Source organism: Panthera leo, chromosome E3, assembly GCF_018350215.1.
Source record: "Panthera leo isolate Ple1 chromosome E3, P.leo_Ple1_pat1.1, whole genome shotgun sequence".
NCBI classification, from domain to species: Eukaryota; Metazoa; Chordata; class Mammalia; order Carnivora; family Felidae; genus Panthera; species Panthera leo.
The window spans coordinates 18125807-18136614 of record NC_056694.1 but is presented as its reverse complement, the minus strand read 5'-3'; the positions used below and the strand labels follow the sequence as shown (position 1 = coordinate 18136614).

At 54.3% G+C, this 10808-nt stretch overlaps 2 protein-coding genes across 6 annotated transcripts; one reads left to right on the top strand and one right to left on the bottom strand.

Annotated features, from left to right (window-relative positions):
* Positions 1–1338: 1338 nt before the first annotated feature.
* On the bottom strand, positions 1339–5519 carry LOC122209976 (putative protein T-ENOL). 4 transcript variants are annotated; one of them, XM_042922317.1, is made up of 6 exons: positions 5475–5519; positions 4951–5047; positions 4502–4649; positions 4205–4235; positions 3957–4014; positions 1339–1536 (listed from the first exon to the last, which is right to left on the bottom strand). In XM_042922317.1, exons 2-6 carry the CDS (start codon positions 5041–5043, stop codon positions 1501–1503), a joined length of 366 nt encoding a protein of 121 aa, XP_042778251.1. In that variant the 5' UTR covers positions 5044–5047; positions 5475–5519; the 3' UTR covers positions 1339–1500. The 4 variants fall into 4 exon arrangements, 3 of the variants coding, with proteins under 3 accessions (XP_042778251.1, XP_042778253.1, XP_042778250.1); XM_042922319.1 differs by lacking the exon at positions 5475–5519 and adding an exon at positions 5297–5468; XM_042922316.1 differs by lacking the exon at positions 5475–5519 and adding an exon at positions 5342–5468.
* Positions 5520–5607: 88 nt separating this feature from the next.
* Positions 5608–9999, top strand: CDIPT (CDP-diacylglycerol--inositol 3-phosphatidyltransferase). 2 transcript variants are annotated; one of them, XM_042922315.1, is made up of 6 exons: positions 5608–5688; positions 6585–6719; positions 7434–7587; positions 8058–8139; positions 8706–8787; positions 8933–9999. In XM_042922315.1, exons 2-6 carry the CDS (start codon positions 6626–6628, stop codon positions 9076–9078), a joined length of 558 nt encoding a protein of 185 aa, XP_042778249.1. In that variant the 5' UTR covers positions 5608–5688; positions 6585–6625; the 3' UTR covers positions 9079–9999. The 2 variants fall into 2 exon arrangements, with proteins under 2 accessions (XP_042778249.1, XP_042778248.1); XM_042922314.1 differs by lacking the exon at positions 5608–5688 and adding an exon at positions 6091–6490.
* Positions 10000–10808: the final 809 nt, after the last annotated feature.

Genomic DNA, 10808 nt, shown 5'->3' with positions numbered 1-10808 from the left:
GCACCTAGTCAGGAGATGGCGGACAGTAGGCAGGAGGCAAACAGCTTTCCATTTGTTTCATAACCAGTGTACCTAAAATGCAAGCTCCTTTTGAGAACTTTTGTATCCATCCAAGTATACCATTCTTTTGTCCCCTCATCTGCTCTTACACATCTACTAAGGAAGGGTCAAATTTGTAGCATTTCACAAAGAATGAGCTTGTTTTTTACCCTGTGGGCTTCCTTTTCCGGCATATCCACTTTTGAACATTATAAGGAATTTGTAGCCCATTTGTCTAAAGAATCTCCGAATTAATTGAATTTCACTTAATTCAGATTTTTATATTTAAATATAAACACTCTTAGGACACTCGAAAGGACACTGAAATACTCAAAAGGAGGTTGAATTTAGGAGAACATGATGCAAGCTGATCTTACTAGTAATAACAGCCTGCATTTCTGGGCGTTTATTCTGTGCCAGGCATTGTGCTAAGCACTTTCTATGCATTATGTTTTTAACCCCTACGAGGACCCTGTGAGACAGGGACAATTATTCCCATTCTTCTCACAAGAAAACTGAGGCTCAGAGATATGAATGGACTTCCTCATGAGGCTCCAATAAGTGGCCGGACCAGATTTATTTTGTTTAAGTTTCTATTTATTTATTTATTTATGTATTTATTTTATTTTATTTAGAGCTACAGAGACAGCACGAGTGGGAGAGGGGCAGAGAGAGAGAGAGAGAGAGAGAGAGAGAGAATCTCAAGCAGACTCCACGGTGGCAGTGCAGAGCCTGACATAGGGCTCGATCTCATGAAACCGTGAGACCATGACCTGAGCTGAAACCAAGAGTCAGATGCGGAACCAACTGAGCCACCCAGGTGCACCCCAACCCCCCGCCCTCAGATTTAAATGCAAACTCTACAAAGCTGGCTATAATGGGTGTGACCTGTTCCCCCAGGCATGAGGCCCCAGAGCTTGGAGGGGAGGCCTCAGCACTGCCATTAGTGGCAGAGAAGCTCCTCAGATGCCAGAAGCAAGGGTGTATCTTGTCAGATGCCAGAGGCCTAGACCTTAAGCTGTTGGAGTTTGGCTACGAGGCTGGGTTTAGATCCATGAACTCATCTCTGCCAACAGGTTGACTGATAACAGTTTGTTAACCGCCTATATTAAAGCCATTCCAATAATATGGAATATTCCTGTCCACCAATATGCCCACACATCTGGCAAAACAAAAAAAAGGAGCAGGAGGAGGGGGGAGGAGACAAAGGAAGGAAGGAGGGAAGGAAGGAAGGCACGGGGGGAGACAGGGCCACCCTCTCATATCCCCACCCCAGAGAAGTCACTCCAGAGCATGACCTGGGTTGGGAGGAGGGAAGGACCTCTGTCTTTTTATTAAAGCCTTTGATTTCTGGTGATGTTCTTGCCAGTTGAGGGGGAGAGGTGTGTGATGGTTCCTGAACACCTAGGAAGCTTCCAGGGGTATGTTGCTCATGACCAGAAGTCCCAGCAAAGTGAAGTGTTAATGACTCGTGAAAGAGGAGCTCTGATGCACGTTCTAGAAGGACAGAACAGGGGAGGACTTGAGAGGCCAAGAGCAGCACCGAAGAGGGTTGGGGTCATCCTTCAGATGTTAAGAATCCTTCTGATTCTTTGGACCCAAGGCTCGTGTCTTCTTATCCTTCTATCCTTCACCTATCCATCTAACCCATATACCCCACTCACCTATTTATGCAACCACTATTCCCTATTTACCCACTCATCCATCCATCCATCCACCCACCCACCCACCCACCATCCATCCATCCACCCACCATCCATCCATCCATCCACCCACCCACCCACCCACCATCCATCCATCCATCCATCCACGTATTTATCCACATATCAACCCATCATTCTTCATCAATCTTTCTGCTCATCTGTCTGCCCATCCACCTATCCCTCATTCATCCATCCACTCACTCACCTCTCTTCCACCTAATCACTCCACCCCCATTTAAACTTCTCAAAAGCAGGGACTCTATCTTGCTCACTTCTAGCCTCCAGTCCCTATGGCACTGCTGGCACATAGAAAGTGTCCAATGAACATTCAGTGAATTTACCTAACCATTTATCCATTCATCCATTTGCCTACCCTCTCCATCCACTCACCCATCCCCCCACTCAACATTTCGATCACCTACAATGACCTATATTTCAAGGGGCAATTCAAAGGTCTGTAGGCTTCCACGTTCTTTCTTGAGGAAGGAAAAAATCCGTTGGGACCATGGGGTGCTGCCCAGGGGGATGAGAGGGTATTGGCTCAGGATGAAATTCTCAATCAAGTGCCATTTGGGAAGAAGCAGGAAACCACTGTACGGGCAGGTAGGGCCCTTACAGAGCATCTTGTCCAAGGCTCCCATTTGACACATGGGGAGGAAGAAAGCAACTTGCTTCCTATCTAAGCTAACTATTAGGTTGACACCAGATTAACCCAGGGTTTTTCTGCTACTTCAAGCTGCTTCTAACACCAAAGCCCAATTGGGAGACCTCAAGTGTCCCAAAGGCACTAGGAAGCCAGCTCCCTGAGGATAAGAACAGTGGATTGTTCTCAGCTCTCTTGTGCTTCTGGTCTTGGTCATGAACATTTGAAGCAGCAGCCCTGGAGAAATGACTATCCCTCAGACCTGGTGGACCGGGCACGAACAAGACACTCAATAAATATTTGCTGTCAGTTCCTTTTCATGACCCCCGTCTCCTCCTCCACCAACTCCTTACATGGAGACACTCTTCAGGGCTCTGCCCTCAGGGTCCTCTTTTTTCTTACTCTGCATAACCCCCACCTCTGGGGGCAACCACACATCCTTCAACTGCCAACTCCCTCCGAAATCCAATTTCTGTCGCCAGCCCAGATGTCTCCAGTGAGTTTTGAAGCCGTATTTCCAACTATCTACACTACGTTTCCACACGGAGTGGGATCTGTCCAAAGGCGGGAGCATGGCTGCCATACTCCAAGAAGAGTGAGAAGGCTGGCATGACTGGAACAGGGGCAAACAAGGGGAAGGACAGAGATCATGTAGGGCCTTATAAGCTATGATGGGCTATGGCTTTTACTCTGAAACGGGGAACTAGTGTGGAGTTTGGAGCAGAAGCATGAGGTCATCAGCCTTGTTACCTAAGTCAGAAACCTGGGGGGAGGGAGGGGTCATCTGATTCCCTCTTTTATTTGTTCCCCTATCATTTCTAATCAATTACCAAACTCAGTCTTCCTGGTCTTTATTTCTCATATCTGCTCCTCTTCTCATCGATACTATCACTGTGACAATTCGAGACCTAATCATCACCGACTCAGTCTCTTGGCACAATTCCTAACTGGCCTCCACCTCCGGTCTTCCCTTTCCAGGTCATTCTCCCCACTGACCACCAGAGTGACTGATCTAAAATTGCAGCCTCTCTTGCTCAAATCTCTTCAGTGACTTCTGATCTTAATAAGCACACATAAGGTCTCTGAATAGTCCCTGGCTACCCTGCCTGAGTCCTCCCGCGGTTAAACTGCCTCTGGCCCCACCCTCTCCCCTGCCCTAAGCATCTAGTGAGACTCGCCTTTGTGTCTTCGCCCAAGCAAGCCCTACCACTTGGAATACACTGACCAATCCATTTTTTTTTTTTCCCCTGGAAGATTCTTTCTTTCGGTGTCACCCCCTCCAGGAAGTCCCATGATTCCTTTCCTTGCTGTTCCAACTGCAGCTGGGATAAGGGCTCTTCTCACTGTTTCCACTTCTATTACACTTCTATTACAGGGCTCTTATACATATTATGCTGTAACTGACCATCTACTTGACCGGTCCCACACGACACCGTGAACTCTTCAGGGGCAGAGACCGTATCGTTCGTTTCTGGGTCCCAACCTCCTGAAACGGGGACTCGCATAGCCTGTGAACTCCACACGTTCGGTTAATACTGAATGGCGTTGTCATTCATGGACTCGGTACAAACCTTGTCACGAGGGGATGGCAGGAGGTGGGTCTTGGTGCGGGTACGGTTTCTGTCAGAACTAGAGATGGCGGACGGAAAGGGGAGGGCTGAGAAGTCTGAATTTGAGGATCAGACCAGAAGAGAATCGGACTTCCCGGTTTAAAAATCCCTCTGCCCCGCTAGGATGTTGTCAAACCCTCCCTCTCTCCCCTCCAGGCTCCTTATCCTTTTCCCAGGACAAAGGGCATCTCCATTGAAGATTTACTCACGGGGTGTCGGTGCCTCGGGTCTTGAAGAACACTAGAAGTAGAAGCCCCAGTCAGAGAATTTCCTACCCCTCTAGCCAGAAAGAGATGTGGCTAGAGAGGAAGGGGCTGAGGTGATTCCTGGCCAGCAGTGGGGAGTGGGTACTGGGTGAGTTGTGCGGGGGAAGCACTAAGCAGTCCCAGGGAGGGCTGTGAGACGTGAGATTGCTGGAGAGCTCAGCTGTGGTTGGGAGGGGTCAGGGATTGGAACTAGGGGTATGGTGGGGTCTCTGGACACAGTGGTCCTGGAGGTGGGGTCACCGTGTTTGGATATCTGAGTCCCTCGGTCTTGGGTCTGTTTTTCCTTGGTGGGCACAGGGTTCGTGCCGTAGCCAGCGGTAAACAAGGCCTCATCAGTAAGTTCTGTGCTGATCTGGGTCAGGAATTCCTCAGAACGGGATAATGAAACCTGCAAAAGGGGAAATCAGAGAGACTCAGCCTAGGAGTCCCCACATGGGAGTCCTGGGACTGGGGGCTCCCAGGCTGGGGCTCTGGGTCTAAGGAGTCTGGTACTGGAGGGCTGAGTCTTGAGATTTGACAAAGGCGGCCCTGGAAGTAGGGGGGCGTTGTTTTTTTTTTTTAGGGGGGGGCGGGAGTTTCTTTGAGGACCTGAGGGCCTAGTGCTGGGGGCTATGGGCTCAGGGTTGAAGCTAGCCTCTCAAGGCTGGAGACTCTAACCCCTGGCCTAGGAGCTCTCCACTCCGTCTCACCCCCATGCTCACTGGACCTCCACCCAAGGAGGTTGCAGCTTGGGACATCCTGCTGCCCTTTTCCTCCTCATTCCTGGTAGGTGTGGACGCCATCCTCCTGGGAACAGGTGGAGCCTGTGTTAGGCTGAGAAACCAGCCCACTTCCCCCAGACCCATCCCACCACCATTCCTCGGGGCCAGATTTAAATAAGGCCTTTAGGTGAACCATCCTGCTGTCTCAGTTCTCTCCCTGGGTGGGGGAAATCCTTGCCTTAAATCTTCCTGGGGGGAGGGAGTGGAATAGGGACGCTCACAACAATCCTCTCCCCACCCCCACTTCTCCCAGGGACACTCTCCTTCCTCCCACCTAAGGCCCTTCCCAAATCAAGGCAGCTGGCTTGCCGGCCCAGACCTGGCAGGAGTTGAAGTCTCGGGAAGAGGTAAACGGAGAGGGCTAAGGAGCTCCTATTTAGGTCTCAGGGGACGGGGAGTAGGCGCTGGGGAGGAAGGTTGGAAAGAGGGGGGGACCGAGGTGGTGCGGCTACCGTCGCTATAAAACCCTTGGTGTCTGCGGACGTTCTGCAGCCCGGTTGCCAGGATATTAGGGATTCTAGAACCAAAGGCGGGGGCCGGGGACGGGGAGCATTTTCCCAGCATGTCGCGTTCGCTCCTCTGGTCTCCACTCCACCTCCTTCTGGGTCCCTCCTTGGGGATGCTGGGCCCAGCACCAGAAGTCTGAAAAACTTTGGAAGATCACAGGTAGTGCCTGGGACCCAGTCCTCCTACCACTAGGGGCACGCAAGAAACAACCCCGCCCTCGGCCGCCTTCCAACCTCTCTAGCCATTCTCTCGCTCCCTGGAGCCTGCGAGAGCAAGGGCGAGACAGGGGCGGGGAAGAAACCATGTGGGCTGTACTAAATAACCTTGTATCTCAGGGACGCGTAGGTCTAGGAGGGCGGAATATTTTCTCCGTGTCTTCGTCTCCAGGAAGCTATACCCTCCGGAGAGGGAAGAGTGGAAGCAGTTCCTCTGGGCCTCCTTTTCTTTTGACCTCTCCTTCTCGGTTCCCTCCTCGGCGTCATGGGTTCCTTGCCCCCTCCTCCCTCTGCGTTTTGGTACGCGCCGATGGAAAGGGGCGGAGGGAGGAAAGGGAAGAGGAAGCGGGCAGGTCTTAAAGGGGCCGCAGCCATTTTTAAGCTTTTTATTTCTTTTTTCTTTTTTCTTCCAATTTTGCCCGGTGGGGCTCAGCTGGGGTGGCGAGGGCGGCCGCTGGAGGCGCGAGGGCCTGCCCCCCCGGGGAGGGCGGCGTGTGCGCGCCCCGGCGCCTGACGCACATCTGGGCCGGCCGGTGCTCCGGCGGGCTGCGAGCTCTAACACCTGGGGCCGGGCGGGGACAGCGGGGAGCTGCGCGCTCTTGGCGCTGCCGGTGCGCCGGGCCGGAGGGGGAGGCCGCGCGGCGGGGCTGGGACTCAGTTGCCACCTCCAGATCGGGCCCGGGGCTGCAAGGGGGTCGCCGCGATGCCAGGCGAAAATATCTTCCTGTTTGTGCCTAACCTCATCGGTGAGTGCTGCCCGCGGCTCCGGGCCGAACGGGAGGGTGAGGGGCCTCGGGCGGGGTTTCTGATTCCACCCTCTCTGCCCCCGTCCATCCCAAGGTTATGCCCGGATTGTCTTTGCCATCGTTTCTTTCTACTTCATGCCCTGTTGCCCCCTCACGGCCTCCTCCTTCTACTTGCTCAGCGGACTTCTGGACGCTTTCGATGGACACGCTGCTCGAGCCCTTAATCAAGGTGACTGACACCTTCCTCCCAACCAGCCTTGGGGCCCGACAACCCTCGGTCCCCTTTTCCTGCTTCCTGAGACCTTAGGGCGGGCGGGTACTCGGAACCAGAGGGCTCCGTCATTCCCATCTCTAGAAGGCAGAACAGAATGGCCTGGTTTTGTAACCGAAGGGATTTTAGCGGGCTCTGAAGAAGAACTCACTGATAGGGTGTGGGGTAAGCAAGACGAGGTGGCAGTGGCAGTGCTGAAGGTCTCTCTGAATAAAAATCCACTCGACAGGTGTTTGCTGGGGGGTCTCCTGTGTGCCAGGCACAAGGAATAGGGGTTCCAGAAGGCATGTTTAGAGGGAGAATGGAGAAGGAAGACGGATGGTTTCTGGAGGGTTGATTTTTTTTATTCTGTTCTCCAAACCCACCAGCAAGACTTTCCCTAAGACTTTAAGTCTGCTTGTCTTGAGTCCCGGACCATTGATTCTGGGATTGATGAGCTGTAGACCTAGCCTTCTCAGGCCCTGCTACTCGCTCCTGTGTCTCTGCATTTCCTGCATGGTGACCCTTGTCCATTGACCTCACACCGCACAGATAGCAGCAGCCTGTTTTCCTCCCCAGGCAAGTAGGTGCTGACATTTTCAGGCTTCTTTTAGACTCTGCATCAGAAAGACACAGCAAACCTGGTCCCTGCCCCTGATGGCCCCTTCCCACCTAACAGCCCCCGTTTTTCAGGGACCCGGTTTGGGGCCATGCTGGACATGCTGACGGACCGCTGCTCCACCATGTGTCTGCTGGTCAACCTGGCCCTGCTGTACCCACGGGCCACCCTTCTCTTCCAGCTCAGCATGAGCTTGGATGTGGCCAGCCACTGGCTGCACCTCCACAGGTCTGTGATTCTGGGGGTGCCGACCAGCTGAAGAAGAAACTAGAGTGGGGAGGGGGGGAGGCTGTCTGGGAGGGTGTTTGGGACGGCTTCCGGCTTCCTGGGAGGTCTCCCTTTCAGCTCTCCTTTGTTGAAGGACCCTGGGCAAATCCTCTGTCGGTCAGCTCTTGGTCCTGTTCACAGTTGAATTAAGCAATCCCTAAAACTCTTCAGACCGGATGGTCCCAGAATTCCAAATAGATAACAGCTGGGGGCTTTTGAAACAGCCTTCGAATCCTGACTCTGCTAGGTAATTACCAAGGAGGTAATTGTGTGGCTTCAGGCAAGACTGTGGTCCTCAGCTGTGCCCCACTTCCTCTGTAGGGCAGGGACGATCCCAGATCCCAGCACCTACGTCGTGAGGGTGGATAGGAGGATTAGATGGGCGTTAGTGGTCAGGAGTGCTCATGGATTCCCCTTGCTTTCTCCCCAAGTTCTGTGGTCCGAGGCAGTGAGAGTCACAAGATGATCGACCTGTCTGGAAATCCCGTGCTTCGCATCTACTACACCTCCAGGGTGAGCATTTCCTGCCCCTCCCTTATTCCCCCAGCTCCCTCAGCTCCTGCGGGGGCCCAGCCCTAGTCCTACCTTAGGGGTCGGGAGGGAGGAACCAACCCAGAGTTTTCTCCGGAGGGGGCAGGGGAGGCCTGTAAGCTGAGGCACGAAGGGGAGGGCAGGATTGGTGAGGAGGACTTGTGCAGGCAGCAGGTGGGCTGGAGGCCCGGTGCACCCAGAGAGGGGCAGGTGCATCCAGAGAGGGGGAACCTTCCCCGGGAGGGAAGGAGAGAGAGCGAAGCCAGATTGGCCTGTGGAGCCAGTGCGCAAGGAGTCTTAGGCCGTCAAGTGTGGGCTTTTTTCTGGAAGCGGAGGTCGTGTCTGAAAGGATGTTTCAAGAGAGAAGCAATAAAGAGAGAGCTGAGATTGCTCTTTCCTCTCACCCTTGCCCCACCCTGCACACCCATTTCCCGGGTCTGGTTCTTCCCGGCGGCTACCCATCCGCAGAGGGTTCTGGTCCCCCCTCCCTTCGCAGGGGGAGGGGCGGCACTACCCTTGCTGAAGCAGCCGATCTGCTGTTTGTGCAGCCCGCTCTGTTTACCCTGTGTGCTGGAAACGAGCTCTTCTACTGTCTCCTCTACCTGTTCAATTTCTCCGAGGGACCTTTAGGTAGGAGGCGAGGGGCTGGGCAGGAGCGTGGGAGGGGGGCCTGGCCTGCCCCGGGGTGACGAAGGCCTGAAGGCCGCCAGCTCCCAGGCCTCTCCCTCACCTGCCTCCCATTTTCTTTGTATCCCCCCCGTGCTCCCTTCTGCAGTTGGCTCTGTGGGTCTTTTCCGAGTGGGCCTCTGGGTCACCGCCCCTATCGCGGTGCTCAAGTCTCTCATCAGTGTCGTCCACCTGATCACAGCCGCCCGCAACATGGCTGCCCTGGACGCCGCGGACCGTGCCAGGAAGAAGTGACCCCGGAACCTCCAGCCCCTGGCTGCCCACCTGCCCTGGGAGTCTCGCTGTGCCACGCGGCTCCCCCTCTCACTCCCGCGAGGTCCCAGGCTCACGTCTTCCTAATGTGTTGTCCGGCCTGCTGGGAAGGGCGTCGGCCTCTTTGGTGATGCCATGTTCTCTGAAATCCTGAGGACCAGTCCCACCAGTAGGATTCCCCAGGACCTGGACTTCAAATCAGGAAGGATGCTCAGGAGGCCCCGCCCATACGGGCAGTGCTCCTAGGGCACCAAGAGACCTGTCTGAGAGCCGGGCATTGTCGCACCTGCTGGCTCAGCTCTGGGGTCTGGCTTGGCCTGAGGCTTCAGAGACACCTGAATGAGGGAGATGGGGTAGGGGCCAGGTTTCTCGACAGGCAGGGAGTCAGGCCTGTGCCCCTGGCCAGAGGAAGCCTGCGGTCCCACGGCCAAGAGAGAAGGAGCCGAGTAGATCCTTTCCCATCCCAGCCTCCTGTGTCTGGTCTATCCCAGCTCTGAAAACCTCTGTAATAAAGGGGGAGGGGGACGTCACCCTCCAGGATTTGGTTTCCTTTGAGATACAGTTGGACCAAGGCCTGGGTTGAGGGGAGCTTGGGGAAAAAGAAGATTCATCTGGATGCTTTCCCCTAGTTGCTTACTGTCTGGCTCTGTCCTGTCGTTCCACAGTGACCTCAGACAGAGGCCCTCCCTGCCACCCAAGCTCGTACCCTGTCTCTGCCTAGTTTCTTGATGACCTCGTCACTGGCTGTCTCCATTTATTTGTATACCTCATATTTTCTATCCCCACCAGAATGTAAACTCCCTGAGGGCACAGACTTTTCTTGTTCTTCCTCTGTCCCCGCAATGAAGATTAACCTGAACCTGGCATATCATAGCCACTTAATAAATATTCACGAACAGATCAGTTGGTTTCTCGAGAGTTGGTTTAAAATTCAGCTGCTCGGACCTTGTGCCAGACCTTTGGAGTTGGAATCTCTAGGGATGGGCCCAGAGGTCCGCAAGTTTAATACACTGCGGGTGACCGATTCTTCCCCATAATGTTGAGAATCACTGTTCCTTCGTAAACAGTTCTGGGCACCTGCTGTAGTAGACATTGTTCTGGGCATCTGTCCCTAATAGCTACCTAGCCCTGCCATTTGAGCTTTCTCTGCTGTCTGGCACCAGCTTGCTTTTTAAGGCTATATTGAGCCTACCATATGCCAGATCCTGTGCTGGGGGGTTGCGGATGCCACTCATTTCATCCTTATAATAGCTTGGCCAGGAGGCCTTCGTGTCCCGGAGAGCTGAAATTTAGCAGATGGGTATAGAGCCTCAACGCCTGTGCTAGGCCCAGGGGATTAGGTCAGCCCTCTTGGAGGTCACAGGCGAGCATGTGAGCGGCGGCTGGGGGGAGGGGGGGGTGGTCTGGTGGTGCTTGGAGGAGGGGACAGGAGAAGGAAGTCCAGAAGTCCCGGAGCGCTTAGGTGTGGCTGAAGCGGGTGGGTGTCTAGACCGCTGCCAGGGATTGGGGTGGGAAGGGTTAATGTATCAGAGAGGGTGGATTCGCAGCTGAGACTTTGGGAGCCTGGAGAGGCCAGAGAGCACACTGAGCAGTTGCAGAAAGGGAAATGGAAACAGATCGATGTGCCTGGAACACTCAGCGCTGGGGGCTGGGGGCTGGGGGCTGGGGGCTGGGGGGCGGGTAAGAGATGCCCTCAAGCCAGCGGGGCAGCC